Source organism: Oxyura jamaicensis, chromosome 3 (genome assembly GCF_011077185.1).
Source record: "Oxyura jamaicensis isolate SHBP4307 breed ruddy duck chromosome 3, BPBGC_Ojam_1.0, whole genome shotgun sequence".
NCBI classification, from domain to species: Eukaryota; Metazoa; Chordata; class Aves; order Anseriformes; family Anatidae; genus Oxyura; species Oxyura jamaicensis.
The window spans coordinates 91,989,778-92,008,358 of NC_048895.1; the positions used below are offsets into that span (position 1 = coordinate 91,989,778).

The window sequence follows — 18,581 nt, forward strand, 5'->3', positions numbered from 1 at the left end:
GAGTCCCATATATGTAATTTTTTCCACAAGTGGTACATATAGAAGGTAAGTCTAAGTCATGACACATTGTCCCCTATGTTTCAGAGTTGTGGTGTTATAGTGCAATACTTTGAAAATTTAGGAATAAATTCTGTAAAGTTGTTAATGAGTTAATCTTATCCACATTATAAAATGTATTGCATCATGTTTTCAGGTGGGTACTTGAATTTTAGTAAATTACACTTCATCTTTCTTGCAAGTAATAAATGCTAATGATAGATAATGATGTCTTGTTTCCAATTAGCACTGCCAACAGAACCTGAGGTCTCTAGAATTTATGATCACTGCAGTTTTCAGGAACTGTCTGAAAACGTTAAAATTATATAAACAAGTTTTATTTATTAGTTTGCTGTTTTTCTTCCTTCCATAGCTGGGCATAATGCAAATGAATTATGTTTATCTGTATTTTAATAATAAAGACCTTATGTATGTAGTACCATTTTCTATCACCCATTTTTATAAACATTCATTGTTCACTTTAATAAAACACATAAAATGTTTACAAATAAATGCATATAATTCATTATAGTGAATATTCAGAAAGGTTTAAAATAGAGCAGACTAATGAATGAGCAGTCTGGCTCACAAGAAGTGTCTTTAAATTGGGTATTTCATGCTAAGAAACAAATTTGTCCCAGTTATTGTTCAAAACACTATCTAAATATGAGCTACCAATTAATTTGAAATATTTTCATTCCAATCTGTGAAAAACATGCATTATTCAGGGAAAAAAGAGTTGGAGAACTTAGACATTTTTCTATGAATTATGTGTTTTCAGAAACAGGTTAAGGATTATGCTTACAACCATCAAATTTGCAGTATACAACAAAACATTTCCTTTCTACAGCAGCAATACAGCTTGTTTCTTATTTTAATGGTTTGTGTATTGACTTTGAATTCTTTTTATAATGTATTTAATTTACAAATGTTTTCTGTGCAGGATCCTTATCTCTTGTTCTTATTGTCTGTATGACTGTGTTGTTTTTTTTTTTTTTCTCAAATAAAAAAATACAACAACCATAACGTAGCAAGGAATTTTTACCAGTTCTTGCAACTGTTACATTTTGCTAGATGTTATACTGATGGCAATCGCTCAAGTGACCAGTGAAAGGGGGACTGCTGTTGATAACTTACTGGCCTTTGGACTGAGTCCAAAATGCACTCAGCTGAAATGTGACCTTTGGATGCAATTTGTTTGTAAAATATATGAGGAAGAAATATTAGGATCTTATCCACTGACAGAAGATGAGAGTTCTATGATTTCTTTTCCTATAACCACCCTCACTATTCCAACACCCTCCTCTACCAAGAAAACGCTACAGTATGCCAAAATGATGCTGCTTAAATTGCATTACATGAGATTATTCATGCCAGATCTGGGTGCTATGTCAACTGTCTGTTCTGAACATGTCAAATATTTTCTTAGGTGTGAACCATGAACTTGTTAATATGACTGGATTTATCCCTGACTTTGACTACCCAATTCACCCTGTGTAGTCCTATAAATTGTATTTAACTGGCTACTAGAATCATTGCAGAAATGCTACAGAATGTTTAGTGTGTTCAACAAATAAAAAGATGTATTCTCCCTGTCTGTTTCTAAAATGTCTTGCACAACTTCAAGAGAAGGGTGTATATGTTTAGACAATTACTTTTCAAGCAAACTGGATGACTCACCTGTGGTTATGCTCAGATGGCTGTGGGAAAAATCTTTAAATGTATTAACTTAATTTTCATTCATGTCGCTCATAAATCCACTTTCTGTTTTAGTAAATGAATTTCATGTCTAAGATATTTGCATCAGTGCTCTATTTGCTCACATGAATGAATGAATGACTGCTGGCTAAGTTAGTAATGCACAACAATTATCATTACATTTTTTGTTCAAAATCAAAACAAACAAAAAAAAACAATACACAATATTTGTAGCTCAAAACTGACTATGAGAGTAGTACCATCCCAGTCAGGGAATCTTGTGTCCCAGAGCAGAATAACCTGACTGTCAGTTATCAAACACATGCAATCAGTGCTCTCAAATGAGATACAGCACATGAATTATTCTGAGAAATTATTCCAGGAATAGCTATGAATAATTATTAAGTTCAAGACATTGAAAATCTGATTACAGGCAGTTGGTGAACAAAGAAGTCAACATTTGTTTAAGAAAATAATTGTTACAGATTGTTTATGTCTATTACATTTGTGAAATATTTTTTAGTTGCATTCCACTGTCAACTAAGCTTCTCTTTCAAGTGTAAACAATATTTTTGAAGCAATAATCCAATATGGAAAACTGCCTGAGCAATAATGTTATAAACAGAGAAATATTGAGCTGGCTGCATGCTATTGTTGTTTTTGAAAGAGTCCTTTTCACACAGTCTCCACGGAGAAAGGAGCAAAAGTGACAACAAAAGAGTTAACAACAGGGAAGTATTTTTTGTTTGTTTCCCTGCAGATAGAAGAAATACGATATCATATAATGCACAGAGATTGCAAGTTTTCTGGTCAGGTACTGACTCCTTTTAATGTCTGACTGGTACCTGATAGCAGCAGTAGTCTGATCTTGAATTTGGTTCCAGGTGTTAAATTCAGAATTCAAACTGAGAATTATAATAGCAGTAAAGCAAAAGTGTGATTAATTCCACTCCTGTTTCAATATGTATCAGAGGTCAAATCTTCTGGGTGCCCACTTCAAGGGGATTGCTGAATATCAAGTTGTTACTATGATCTGTAATCCTTTGGTAACATGCTGATACAACAATACTTGATCTTTTTTAATTAACAAAAAACAATCAAAATATTGTTTTGAAACTGATTTTCCACTCCTTAAACCTTTAAATATCTGTTTTATTAGTACTTTGTAAAACTTTGCATAACTGTCAATAACTGCATAAGCAATAGGCCTGTGCAATAGCAGTGGAAACATTCTTCTTCAAGAGAAAAGCTGAAAAACTTTCAGTGTTCTCAGTAAAAACTGGTTTGCAGGCTCCATACAGTACAATGAAGTCATCTTTGGGGAAAAAAAATGATGAATTTGATGCTGCATAAATGTTTGGAATTACAGGTAAATGGGTTTACACCTCTTCTGGCAGTTTAACAATAATGAGTAATAAAGTGGATAGACTGTTTTCAAACTTTATTTTTGCAAATAGAATTTCTGACAGTGTTTGTCACATCTCCTAGCTTTATGTATTTAGGGACAATTTTACCTTATGCTTAACAGATAAAGAATATGATTTTATTTATTATATGTATTATCATCATTAATACCTTCGTGTTTACATTTTCATAATTTTCATTATCCCTGAAACTAGCTGGACTATGCTAAAAGTATAAAACTATAAAACTATAAAACTATAAAAGTATTAAAATACATTTCATTTTCTGTGCTATATTTTGAGTTGCTTGCCCATGACAATAATAACATGCCTATCTGAATCTTTTCCAGTGTGCCTGAATATTATGATTACGGTCATGGAACAAGTGAAGAGGCTTATGACAGCTACGGTAAGGTCTCTTCTGTCTTTAACAAAAGTGTGAAATCAAAAGAAAAATCTGTCATTGACAACTCAGAAATTACTTCCATGTACTTTTCTTTCTCTCTGTGCTTTTACAAAGGCCAAACTTATGGATTTGTGTGGTCCATTTTGTGTGGTTTTATGGTGAGGTTTGACTTACTGAGGAAGGAGCAAAAAATTGGGCAGATCCATTTTGATCAAAATTACAAAGCAAATGAATCAATCATAGATCAGCTTTAACAGCAACGCTGAAGTTTCTGCTCAGTGCCTGAATCATGTTATGTTTCAGTCTGCTTGATGTGCCAATAATCCTGTATATCTACTACTGCCATATGCATTTCAACCAGCAAGTTTTGAAAGATTTTGAAATATAGACTTGTTCAAAGGGGAAGAAGAGGGTGCTCCACCCTGTGTGAACCCCTCCTGCACCAAGTGGCAGAAGAGCATAGGAATATCATCAGGCTGCATGATCAGTAAGGATAAAGGGAGCACTGAGATCTTTGCACCTCTCCCCACTAAGTCTGTGTTTGAGATGGAATAATTCCTCTTTAAAAAAACAGAAGGCATGAGAAAAAAGACAATATCACTTCAACGTGTACAGCCCATTTTCTAGATCCATTACTTGATATTAATGAAGTATTTCAATAAATACATAGAATCTATTCCATTCTTTCCAATCATATTTTTATCAGTACATTTTACCATCAGATGACACAGTGAATCAGATGACAATCTCACTGAAACAAGAGAGCAATGCTGACTATTGTAAGCTTAGACACTGACCCTTGTGTATTCAACACAGCTATCATGCTTGATTTACTGGTACTAATAAAGTATTGTAAGTTTGCATGGTGACTTCCAAAGCATTACGAAAATGAGAGCTGCTGGAAATGACACTGCAAGCAGAAGTTACATTAAGGGGTTATATAAGGATTGCTGCTTGAAAAAAATATTTTTATTCATGCAGCTGTGAAGCAAATTTCACTGTAATATAAAGTTGCAGTTTCCTTTGTATTTGTACAGCAATCACAAGACATTACTGGGACACTGTCAAAATGATTGCATTGTATAATCAGAAATAACTTAATTTTTTGTATAATTAGTATTTGCAATACATTTGGATAATATAATGTGCAGTCAAGCACATTTCCAGTTCTAAACAATAATAATAACATATCCATATTTATGTTTGTGCTTCAGTCACCCTCTGCTTTTTTCCTCTTTGTATGTAGTTTTTTAATATCTGCAATGAAAGACCTCTCCTCCCCTTTACGGATTCCCTCTACATCCCTCCTTCTAGATGCATTGCTAAGGTTTTGGGCAATGCAGAAAAGCAGTCTCAGCACAGTAAGAATGACCCACCGTTAAACATTTAACTAGACTCCTCCACACCGATTTTATGTGTGCTTGGGCAAGCCATTTGAAGTAATGTCAGTCTTCCTCCAATCCCTCATTTGTAAAACTTGTTTTCCCGGCAGGGGTTTTGCAAGGACTAATTAACTAAGGCTTACAAAGTGTTCAGGGAGTCGGATCATGACTAAATTTATGCTCTGCATGAAGCTACTTTTTTATTATTATTATTTTTTTCCATTAAGCAGCTGAAACAAACTGAAAATATCTGAATTTTCTTTGCTAGACTTGTCTCAAAATATATGGCTGATAACTGTTGACTTACATTTTTGCATAAAGTATGTTCTGAGCTCTCAGTTGAATACAACATTCTGGAGTAGTTTTGCCAAGAACATGGAGCAAATGTGACAATGGCATAATATTACAAATTGCAATTTTTCTACTTTCTGAAATCAGGGAGAGATATGTATATGAGAGTTTGTGCTCCCATTGCTTCACTTTAGCAGATTAGTAAAATTGGTGTTTATATGTTTTGGAAAGCCGTGCGTGAAATTTCTGCATCCCAAAGTTACCACTGTTTGTCTGAGGAGGTAATCTGAGTATACGCAGCTATAGTTTTCTGAATGTTCTTTCGGATGTGTGTGAACACACACAGTTGTGTTTTTTTTTCTGTATCTTTTTTTTTTTTTCACTGCCTCCCACTCAACCAATAACCAAGCAGGTGCCTCCCCTTCTCATCCTCATATAGCTTTTGCCCTAACTCTCCATTATGTCTCTGTTCTCTAATTCTGCTTCAGAATGTGTTGCAATTTGTCATGAGGCATCTGAATCCTCCATACTGTATAAAATTAACTCCCCTACCATATCTCAGCATCACACAGAAATCAACAATCTTTTTCTCTCACCTCCGTTCATTTTCACACCTTGTTTTACCTTCCACAAGACTATAACCCTCCTTTACAGTCCTTTCTGGTGCACTTCTGTAGTTCAGAATTCCCCAAAATTCTGAATAAGACCATAGACACATACAGTACAAATACCCATTTTCTAGTTGATGTCTATTACACATTTCCTATAACTTGCCCTTTCACCTTTATTCTGTTAGTATCTGCATAAATAATAATAATAATATATATATATATTTAAAAAAAAAAAATAGGTTGGTATTTCTCTATTTTGTCTCATGGTCTCATTCATCCTCTTGCTTCTAATTTATCTTTAGATGGTTCTTAATCCTGAGAAGGTTTTCTTTTACTTTAGTTCATGAACTTGATTCCCCCAAATAGTAATGCGTCATAGTGCTTACAAATTTGCCTTCATGTGTCATACAGAGCTGTCTGTATTTTGTTGTGTGATATAATGCCATAGTACCCCCATACAAGCTGCCTGCTATAGCTTTTCTTTCTTCTGAGAAATATCAGGTGTTTTATGTCTCATGGGTTCTTTTATGCTCCTTTTAAAATAGTGCAGTGAAATCTGATTGTGGGTACTCTTTTCTCAGAAGTTGTTCAGATTTATACATTTATGCAAAATGGATGCAAAAATCACACTTGTGTTTCAGAGCAGAGTCCACATGAAAGCCATGTCATTCTCCAAATGTTCAGCTCTCTTTTGAGTAGGTATAGGTACCAAGCAAGAAAAGACCTGTTACTTGTCTGAGGCTAGGCAAGGTGGATTCTCGCACGCTATTTCCTGCTGTAGAATCTACACCTTGAGTTAATCGCCATGAACTCCTTGTTCAGTTTCTTCTGTGAGGTTCCTGAGAATTGAATCCCCTTCAAACCCAATCAGGAAACCTCCCAGGGCAATAACAAAGGCAGCTGAGAGACATATAGGTAAAATTCCACTTTTTCCAGTGACTTAGGGATGTTCTATGAACAAAAATTCATAGCACAGACCCTCTTATGCAGTTAGATGCTTAAACTCCTTACTGTGATTTGATATCCTTGCCACCCAGTCTCAGAAGGACCAAATTTCAAATGCTTCAAAATTATTTCCTGCAGAATCTTTGGAGCATCTGGGAATGTTCTATTAAGGAATTATGAGATTCCCTCAGATTTTCCATGGGTTAAGTATTATACAGCTACTGCTAGAGAATTTTCAAAGATCAACGTTTGGGGCTTAGGAACAAAACCTGGGACACATGCATGACATCTTCTGGATCTAGCCCTTACAGGCTTTATTATTTTTACTGACAAATTTCTTTAGAAGGTGGTTTAAAACTGAAAGACCAGTTATATGTACAGTACTTTTACTGTACAATTTTCTAAAACATAAAGTAACCTCACCTCTAATCACACTTAGTAACCATTTATGATACTTATCTTGCTGAAGTACAAAAAAAAAAAAAAAAAATGCATTTAATTCACTGGATAGAAACAATGTAAAGGAAAAGCCCTTTGTAAACCATTCAACTCATTTCATTCTCGTTTTCCCTGTTCTATAGAGAAACCAGCATTCCTGCTACAAGTGTTATGCTGCTTGTTAGCCCACTCTAGAAGGATAACAGATATAGCATGACTTGTTGGCAAGCACATCCTATATCTTATAAACTATATTAATTATATCTGTCTGGCCTGAAATCAACAAAATTAATCATCAACAAAGTTAATCATAGAATCAAGGAATGGCTTGGGTTTGAAGGAATCTTAAAGATCATCTAGTTCCAACCTACCTGCCATGTGCAGGGATGCCAGCGATTTTTAGGAATGTTTATGAAACTGGAAAATTTGTCTTGGCCAAAATACTCAGGTTTAAAAAACTCTACAAATCCTAAGAATTAAGTTGTTCAAGCTCAAAAATCCCAAGTACTATTGCTTACAAATGGCTAATATCAGGAAAAACTAGAACAGGACAAATGTAAAGTAGTACTTCAGCTTGTACAATATCCCAATCTCTCCCACTTCTGGCAAACTGAGGGACTCCCTAGGCCAAAGACGTGCCACATCATTGTGTTTAATAGTCACTGTCCCATTCTCGTCTACTTGTTAGTTTAACTGCTTTTTTCACTCTGTTTTAGCATCCACAGAAATTAATGGAGAAACCTTCTACAATGAAATTACTCATGCCTTAAAATGTACTTCCTTCTGGTTGTTCTAAAACTAACTCCTGGCCATGCTTCCAATTTTCCGCTGTATTGTAAAAATATATATATATACATATATATTAGTATTCTCTAGTCACATTCATAATGTCTTTCATTTATTTACAGTATTTTGTCATTCCTCAGTCAGAATTCATTTCTCTCTGCTTATTCTGATGCCTTTAAAAGGGGCAGAAAAAATAACAAACACCCCAAACCGTTTCATTTTTCACAGTTTGTTTTAACACAAATTAGAGGAACCCTAAAAAAATAAGTCAAACATTAGCATTAGTCAATCATTTTTGCTTTGAACTCAAAAAATATTCTATTGACCAAAAATAAAACAGTGGTAGATATTTTTGCATTTAATTAAGAAACCTGAGGAACTCTTCATTTCATCAAAAATTAGTTTTTCTATTTTATAAAATTTTCAAGCTAAATAAATGCCTTGCTCCATTCATCAACCTCAGGGGAAGAAGAAGGAAAAAAAAAAAAAAAAAAAAAAAAAAGGTTTACATTCAGATTCATTTAATCATAAATGACAAAAATATTTTGGATTCAGAAATATATATATATATATATATTGGGAGAAAACATATTTGTCTCATATTTTTATTTACTGTAAATTATTCAGGATTTTTTATCTTTTTTTTACAATGTGTTCATTTTTCTCCAATTACAACATTTTGTAGTGCATATTAGCACCACTGTGCCATTTTAGCATTAAGTTCTCACTTGTAAAAAACTAGTATTTAGTTTTAGGATAATTCTATCTTGTATAAAAATCTGAAAGCATAGCTGTTTGATATAATTCCTTTTAATGTAAAACATCATCTAAGTTGTAAAATGCTGCCACAATGAATTAACTATTTTACAAATAATTCTCTTCCAGTGATTTAATACAACAGCTTAATAGTTTTGATGATAATTAGTTTACTAAGTAATGCTCTACACAAACAACACTTTATAAAAAATCCTTTACAGGGCTTTATAGGGCTAAAAGCTAAAAATATGCAACAATGCTCCACTAGCTTCTGACTACCTTGTTCACTTTTTAATTTTCTGTTTTTCTGAGAAGTATATTAACCAGTAATGAGTTTTTTTTGTTGGTGATGGTGGTTGGATTAGGTTGGATATTAGGAAGAACTTCTTTACTGAACGGGTTGTTAGTCATTGGAATAGGCTGCCCAGGGAAGTGGTTGAGACACCATCCCTGGAGGTCTTTAAAAGACGTTTAGATGTAGAGCTTAGGGATATGGTTTAGTGGGGACTTGTTAGTGTTAGGTCAGAGGTTGGACTCGGTGATCTTGGAGGTCTCTTCCAACCTAGACTATTCTGTGATTCTGTGATTCTGTTGTTTTTTTGGTTTTGTGTTTTTTTTTGTTTGTTTGTTTGTTTGTTTGTTTTGGTAGCCTAGCCCCATTTAAGTCTTCAGTCTTCAAATGTAGGAAATGAAATATTCAATTAAGGTAGCAACTGATATCTAGATATAAGAGACAGGTCTGATTCTCCTCATTATATTGTTTGACTTCACATAGCTTGTGAAGTTTACACTGATTACAGGAAAGATCTTTACTAATATTAATTGATAAAGCTTTGCTAATGGGAACTGATTGTTCATTTATATAATCTAAACTTATATTTTGTAAGTTGGTATCTTTGGTATCTGATAAAAGGTATCACTGGCAAGGTACTAAAGAAAAAAACTTGTTTACAACTGATAGAACATTTTAGCATTGAGATAAATTTTAGAACAAGAACTTTTGCTTTCTTCTTTTGAAATTTTGCATTTCTCTCTATAAAGTTTTAGCTTCAACAGGAAAAGACATAGCATACCAAATTAGTCTGCTTCAGGCCAAGAGGCTCTGTGTAGCTGTAATATACTCTTTTTTTTCTGTTAAGTCTTTGATACTGGACAATAGTTAAAATGTCAAGAGGCAGAGGTGTGGTAGAGTTTTTTTCTGCTGAGCCTCAACAGAGCAACCAGCAGGCAGGTTAGTGCATTCTGTGTGCTTCTACACTAGCACAGGAGCAGGAGTACACTTTTGAAGCAGATTTACTAATTGTCTTCATTTATTACACTTCTTTTCATATAACTGAGTAGATTTAAAGTAGCTTTAGTTTGATTTTTAGTTTGAAACTAAACCAGATGCTCTTATACTCTCTGTAAACAATCAGTCCAGAGGCTCAAACTAGGGCTGGTCTGAAATGGAAAAAATCTTCTACAAGGCATGCAGTGTGAACACTATCAGCTGCAACAGGGGAGGTTCAGGTTGGATATCATTAAAAGCTTCTTTCACCAAGAGGGCGGTCATGTACTGGAACAGGCTCCCCAAGGATATAGTCACGGCACCAAGCATGTCAGAGTTTAAGAAGCGTTTGGACTTTGCTCCGTCATATGGTCTGAATTCTGATTTTTGGGTAGACCTGTGTGGAGCCAGGATTTGGACTCTATGATCCTTGTGGGTTCTTTCCAACACAGAATATTCTATAATTATATGATTTATGCACTACCTGATAATATTGATATAGCATGTGAGTCCTGGTGCCTTCCCAGTGGTCCAGATCAATGAATTTGCCAGATGTGCCATGGATCTCTCCCAGAAGTTGCCGTTGTGCCATGAAACTTCAGGCCCACCTTTATTTGGGGGAATAAAAAGGCATCTAGTCTCTCCTTGATCATGAGGTAGATGAGCATCTCCCTGAGAAGACCTGGAAACTCAGAAGTGCTCCTGAGTCTTCCTGTACAGATCTCCACTTTTTCTCCACCAGAAGCAGGAGTCATTGAAAATTTCTACTGAATATGGACATACAGGTCATATAAATTGCCTCTCATTAATGTTCTATTTCAATCATTTCTATACTTACTATGGTATCAGAGAGCCTGTGTACCTCAGTTCCTACACTGTAGGACTGAATAAACAGTTAAAAAAAATTCCTTAATTTCCTGCAAAATTTTATCAAATCTTTTACTGGAGAAATCACCTTAGCTATATCTCAAATACTCTTCATTCCCTGAGAAGAGATTTATTATTTTTATAAGAGAGTGATTGTGAAAGTCTTCAAGAAAAGGAACACATTTTAAATTCACATCAGCTATGATGGCTGCTGTGGGGACAATACTAAAGATACTGCCATTTTGTCAAATCACTGTTTTAATTAAGTTGTAACTCTTTAGAAAGTTCCATATTTAAATCTGTCACATTCTTTTAACTGACTGTATATCCTAAAACTTTTATACTTCGGTTGATATACTACTACATTACAAATATATATATATATCTGCTTGTAGCAGCAGAAAAGAGTGCTCTTAATTTATAGCAACTTATTGCTCTATTAATCCTGAATTATTAATCATTTTTATATGACAGAATAAGAATAAGTAAATCATGCAAAACTTTCTTATCATATGTAGTATTTCACACAGTAATTTCACTGACTTTCACCATGGGAACTGTAGATTTGGAGAACCTAAGTGGAAAGTCCTTATTTCCTTTCCTTCAAGTCCTTATTTTCATTCATTAATTCCTTTTGCAGATGTTTACTGCAAAAGTGGCTGAAGACCTGTAAGAAATTGCCTTCTCCTATACTCATTACTGCTCCCCTTGCCAACATTACTTGTGCCACAGTAATCATCTCATCTGCTTCAGTGCAGTTGCATGGATGGTTTCTTGATGGTTTCTTTGATTCTCCACTGAGAAGAATCAGTTTAAGCCAGGGCAGTTCACAATACGCAGTAAATATGGAGTACCCATGTCGGCTAATTAGCTAGCCCTCCTGAAGGGAAAGTAGCATCAAGCACAGGGAGAGTGTTTTTTTTTTTTGAAACAGTTGCAGCTAAGTCCACAAAATAGACTATTAGACCAGGAGGTTTTCCTAGCATTTCAAGTTTTTGAGCTTTATTATATAAAGTTTTTATATCAAGATATATATAAATTTTATATATTATATATAAATAAATAAATATAATATTTATATATTATATAAAGTTTTTATATCACGTTTTTGAGCATATATTGCATATGCAAACTTGACTTTATGTAGGTTTAGTAAAAATAAGTGCTTTTTAGTATGGTATAAGTAAACTTAGTGGTTTTCAGACTGTGTTTCAAAAATAATTTTTGTCCTCTGACAGAAGTCCTTATTTAAATAAAAAGGTTACCATTTGTGATTTGAAACATAGCCACTCCAGTTATCCTTCTTTCAAAATTGTAAATGCACAGATATTGAGGGAGAAAATTTTGAGCATGTTGTGGACTTTGCATATAAGCAAAAAGAGACCAAAATAGCAAAATAAATAAATAAATAAATAAACAAATAAATAAATAAAAGAAAAAAAACTATGCAAATTCTATTCTTAAAAAATAAGGCAAAACCTGTTCTTGTTTTTGTTTGTTTGTTTTGTTTTGTTTTTCTTTTTTTGTCTAAAATAATATATACTTGTCCAATTATGGTACAGGTGCCACTGTCTTTTCTTAGTGGATTTATGGGGTGAAATGCTGGCTTTTTCAGTGTTAGCAGAACTTTAGTCATTAGCCTGAGTAGAAAAAAGTTTCCAAGCATTGCTTAGCACTGTGCCTCCACCCATCTTTTCCAGGAGAAAGAAGTTTGGAGGTTTATGAGAGAGATGGGAAAAATTGAATTATCCAAAGAAAATCATTCTAATTTTCAGTGTTCTCATTTTAAAGTTAATTGTCTGGTTTCTATTGGGTGTTCCATTAAGCACATCTATAGCACTTTTCTCTTACTACTCAGGCTATTAATTACATTTCAGAACACCCCAGGGAGATAGGTATTCCTGTCTCGTTTTACTGGTGAGGCAGTCATACCACCATTTTTTTTTTTTTTAATTAAAAAATCCAAGGTCACTGAGCAAATAAGGAGAAGAGCTAGAAATCACAATTCCTAGTTCCATTTACACTCCATCTCTAGTGTTGTGTTCTCTTGCCAAATGTATGCACTATAGTGACCTTGTAAAGACTGTAAGGAGAATATTTCCTTATAGGAAAGAAAGCTATTTTATTGTGAATTAAAAGAAGTGTCTGTGTTTCTAATGACATTGAAAGCTAAATGGCAAATCACATTAAAACATTATCTTAATTACTGTCATATACATCTTAACTATCTAAACAGAATAGCTCTTTTTATCTCTTCCTGGCCACCTGCCCCAAAATAATTGACCAGAGATTAATAAAATTGTCCCCCTAAAATGTGGGCAATATTCAGATGTTAAATAAGTTACCAAGAAAAAGAAGAGATTGGGTCTTTATAATTACAGGATATAAGTAACGAATATAAATGTAAATGTTATTGAGAAATAGCATTCATATGCAAATCAGATCCTGTTAATATATTATTTTTAATTGTAAATCATCTGTCTTTCAATTACTTATATTGTTGCCCTCTGTATTTGTGAAAGAGTTTTATTCAGTGATCGAAATTCCATGACAAGGTTAAAAAATGCTGACTGAAGAGGAGAATAAAAGTTCTCTGAATATGTGTTTTACTGGAGTCTTGTACTAGAAGACATTTAAGCATGTGATGATAGCATTGTTCAGAGCAGAATTTTGTATTAGGTAGACCATTGTGAATTTTAATGTACTCTTAATACTACATAGGTAAAATAGTAAGACAGAAACAACTTCATGTGTTTTCCTCTCTGTTATAAATTAAACCATTTAGTGATTCCAGATTCAAAGAATTTCACAGGTTAAAATTACTATGACCTTTTTTTCACTTTGACTGCCCAGTGAGGAAAAAAAAAAATCTAACATATTTTGTGTTTTAACAGACTGAGCTACTGAATCTACTAGCAATTGGTTGTACAATAATCTGTCAAGGGAGTTTCAGCTAATGTATTGATGTCTGTAACGCATACTGAAAATATATAGAGAACTCAATGAACACAGCAACTAAGAGTCAACTGAATTGTAAAAAGCAGTACTAAAATACTAACACACAATTTCAATCAATTGTAAACCAAGGGTGCCGATTGCCTGTGATAGTAACAGTTAATTTATGTTTCCTAGTGGTGAGTGTTTCCTGGTGGAGCACGCAACAAACTGAAAGGTGTCCAGTGTAATTTAAGGGGCTGTGCCCATGACTCACATTTCCTATCAAAGTAGTCACCAAAAAATTCATTGACTAAGATGGCATTTGTTATCATACCCCAAGCAATCCTCATGCCCCAGCTAAGATTCCTTAGCTATAAACTGTTTCCAACACATCAGCCATAATTTATACTTTCAGTTTCTGAAAAGGAAACACACATTTCTTCTTCACTAATCTGAGAAATTACCAAATTGGTAATAACAAATTCTTGGAAAAAAACTGGACCCTCACCTCTAAGTAATTAAGCTGCCTGCATAGATTTCTCTTCAATTATTAATAAAATGAAATGTCCATTTTCTGGCATGCTTTCTAGGTCTGCTCCCTATTTCACCTCTGTCCCTAGTTTCAATTTGTATGCCCTCAGAGCATTGTTCTTTGATCTTTTACATGCTTCTTCTTAAACTGTCATTTTAACTATCTCTTTTTACACTTTCAATCCCAACTCCTGTGAGTGCAGGCAAAAAAAAATGCTTTTGTGCTCCTTTACTCATCACCTTCTTTCTATTTTATACATTCTCTGTATATTTTTTTTTTTCGGGTTTATCTTTCAGTCATTGACTGAATAGCATCAGTGACAGACACTGACAGCATCAGTGACAGACAGAAGTAGCAAAGGACAGAAGATGAGAGGAGTCCTCCAGAGAAGAAGGATGAAGGCAGGCTGGACATGCCTAAGGGAATGGGGAGGTCAGACTCCACAGGGTTTCTTTGCACAGAAATGAGAAGGAGGAAAAGGAATCAGTATTAAAACATGATGACCTCTCTGCACATCCCTTCAGCTCTTGTTCATGCTGATTCACAGTCTCAGTAGTGATTTTCCTGATTACCTTTCTTGCTCCCAGACTACAGCTCTTACCTGCTCTTCATTCAAACTCTGCTGCAGTTTCCACTTCATTGACATATCATTTTATTAAGACCAGATATGTCCAGGTTCTCTTTCCTTTCCATTTTGGCACAGTCTCTCAGAGAAAGACTAGGCTTCACTGTTCTCACCAGCAAGTTTCCTGCTTCACAACATACTTTCAACCCTTTTTTTTCCTGACCATGTGTCTGTATGTTTGTGGTTTTGTGTTCTCAAGGATTTGTTCCCATAATTTATTCAATTTTTCATATGCCATACACAGGTTTTAAGACTTTGTGTTGTTTTTTGTTTGTTTGTTTGTTTGTTTCTGGAGTGCAAATAGTTAGTTTATTTCTCTGCTAATTAATAGAGATCACAATGTCAAATTACTCTCCCCTCTCACCTCCTGACCAGTACTGTATCCCAGAGGAGATCAGCTGTGACACCTCAGTACTCCCATATAATATTAAAAAAAAAAAAAAAAAAAAAAAAAAAAAGTTACCAAATAATAATCCATTTTTAATTTCTGGTGTGTCTGTATCTGTATCTTGTTATTCACTGGGTTCGTGTGGTTCAGAGACTCTTGATAGTGTGGTTCCATATCAACTTCCTTTCAACACAATAAATATATAATCCTTTACTGCTACATCAGTGGTAGTGAACAGTGTTTTCCCAATTGAAGACTGATCCCAAACCTTCTGTCCATGTTTTGGCTGTAAATTCACCTGTTAATGTAGTGGAGCCTATCATGTAAGATCATCAAAAACAATCTGTCAACCTTCTTTTCGTATCTTGATAATCTCTTTACCAAATAGATGTAAATAAATAGTGATCACCATCCTTCCTTGTTAAAGTTGGAAATCAAGCAAATAAGTCCACCTTTTTACTGGAATAAAGAACACAGAGGACTTGTACTACAAATTAGGGTTTCTGTTCTTGTTCTGTTGTAGAAGCTGGTACAGCCAGAGCAACAATTTACTCCAAAAACACTATTAGTCAAGGAAAAACAGCTTCCTCCAATGGTTATATAAAGTCATTTTTTAATATGTGAGAGCTGGCAGAAAGATTGTGTTCTCACATGCAGTTTCAAAAACACAGTTATATGGTTTATATGAAGGCTTTTTAATCAGGATGTAGGGGAGGGAGTCTAAGGTCACAAGAATTTTTTTTTGTCTTTGAGTTGTAATGTTAGTATTTTCACTACTTTAGTCATTTTCATTTATATAAAAAAAGCTTCTCCATTTTTATCTAAACCTTACTTCTCCCCGGGGCCTCTCAGCAAATGCAGTGACACTTCAGCAAAGGGTAATTGAAGCTGCAGCACATTTACACAAAATGCCATTTTTAAAGGGTGTAATGAAACATACTGCAGTGGCAGGATTTTTAAATTCACAATATGGAAAGTGATTCCCTGTAGGAATGAGAGACCTGAGGATTTAGGACTATATCATATTGGCTGACGCTTCTTCAGCCCTTTAGGCAAAAGCTTTCCACAGTAAACTTTGGTTTCATATAACAGTAAAAAAATATATAAATATAAATATAAATCATATTCAACAACAGAATATTCTAAGCAGCTCAGAGAAACAGCAAATAAATGGAATTATCCAAAAAAAAAAAAAAAAAAAAAAAAAAAAAGCAACAGAAGCCCTTCTTCTTCCATATCAAGAGCAGCTACTTCCAAATCTTCTCCTGTACATTCTATCCTGAGCTATCTCAGGATATATCCTATCCTGTCTCACTTAGCTCTGCAGCTATTATCTCCCCTCCACCATGCATGTTCCTCTCTCAGACTCCAGACAATGAGATAATGAAATGTAGTTTCAGAGAGGACATCTTGCATAGAAGAAGTAGTTTCCAGAAACTTAACAGTCTTATTATGTTTCATATTCTCATTTTTCTGTTTTCATAGGGCACTATCTTATACTTTTTTATGTTTTTATTAGTTTTATAAAAGCTATCTTTTATACCTTTTAACCATTCATTCTACTGTAAGTTAATTATTTTCTTACTGGCCACAAAAGTCAGCAGTGATCGATTAGGAAAAACAAGATAACAGCAATAGAAACAGGCCCATTAAAAAACAACAGTCTCATTAATTAAAATGTTTCAGTTCAGCCAAACTTCTATTTTTTCTCTTAACTCTACTCACTCCTGGAGTCTTTGGCATATAGGGGCCTTTTTTTTTTTTTTTTTTAGGTCTCTAGCAAAATTACATACTCCAATTGTGTAAGAAAATAACAGATATTCTGTTTTTCCACGGGAGATGCTATTGTTTTTCCTACTAAATTAAAATGAATAAATGATGCATTTCATGTATTATTCAGGGAGAATTTTTAAAGTCTTAAAATTCATTAAATGATATAATAAAATTTAAAAAATAGGTAGTGGAAACTTTTAAACTTCCAAGGTGAATAGCAAGGAGGAATTAATTCTTCCTTAACATCAGCAATATTTTTATTCCTCTTTAAAACAAAGCTTGGAAAACAAGGAGGTCATTAGGTTAGTCTACACTGGAAGAATACATTACTAATGATTTACCATCTCAAACCAAAACTGGAAAGAAATCTGTATCACAACATTTTATACTCTCTTTGACGTGTGATATGACTGGAGGGACAAATTTACCCCTTGCCTTTGGAAAATATAAGTGATTTCAGTAACAGAGTATCAGAAAATACAAAGCCAGTGGGCCAATTTAGTAGGCCTGTTATTTCTATACCAAAAGGAGCAGGAGCATCAAAAGATAAAAGGAAGGAAATAAGTGTCCTCTCCAACCCGCATTTAAGCCCATTCACGGCTCAGTAGGATGCAAACATGGTAATATTGCATGTGTCTGCACTGCCAGATGTGGTCTATGACCATACTGATTGTTCCCATCAGAAATTGGACTCTAACATATATCTATATAAAAGAAAATCCAAACAAAATGAAGATGCTTACCTTTATTTTTTCTTTCTTTCATTTTTTTTTTTTTTCTGTGCTTGTACTATGCAATGATAGTACTGTTGTGTATCTGGAATTTTATATCATTATCAATAGACACATTAATCGAGGTACAAAAGACCTCTATGTCACACTGGAGAATCCTGTCATTATATGCTCATCAACATGAATAAGCTATTTAAAGACAGACTAGTGAAGAATGAACTTTGGTAAGTTATCTACACTAACATAGAGGAAAACAATCAAAATAAAAAATAAACAAATTAAGTTCCTTATTATATTTAATTTGAGACCATCATTTCATTAATCAAGTAGCAGGCTAAATTTAAGGAAATGTAGTTAGCTTTATTTGAAATGTATGACTAATATAATTTTGATGTTTAATATTATGATGTATTAGCTAATGTATTTTAGTTTGTACAGAAAGTTCTATTTTCTTGTTTAAGTCATTCTTAGGTCATTCTATTAAAAAATTTTAACAAAACTCTTGGATATTTTGAGTGAATTAGAAACACTACAGTCAAAAATTTAAGAATCATTGTTTCTGAGCTGAATCTGAAAGACCAGTGCCTCTTGGAAAGGCAAGGTGAAAGAAAGGAAAGGCAAGGCAAGGCAAAAGGAAATGAAAGGCAAGACAAGGCAAAAGGAGAGGAGAGGAGAGGAGAGGAGAGGAGAGGAGAGGAGAGGAGAGGAG

General features: G+C 34.1%; 1 protein-coding gene across 5 annotated transcripts in view; it reads left to right on the plus strand.

Moving 5' to 3' along the window:
- KHDRBS2 (KH RNA binding domain containing, signal transduction associated 2) overlaps positions 1-18,581 on the plus strand; it is a 381,354-nt gene that overhangs the window by 326,567 nt on the left and 36,206 nt on the right. For all 5 annotated transcript variants that reach the window (XR_004749882.1, XR_004749880.1, XR_004749879.1 and 2 more), the window contains exon 8: positions 3,488-3,546. Coding sequence is in view for 1 of the 5 variants with exons in the window: in XM_035323018.1 (XP_035178909.1) it covers positions 3,488-3,546 (59 nt within the window). In the remaining 4 variants the exon portion in view is untranslated. The remainder of the gene's footprint in view (positions 1-3,487; positions 3,547-18,581) is intronic.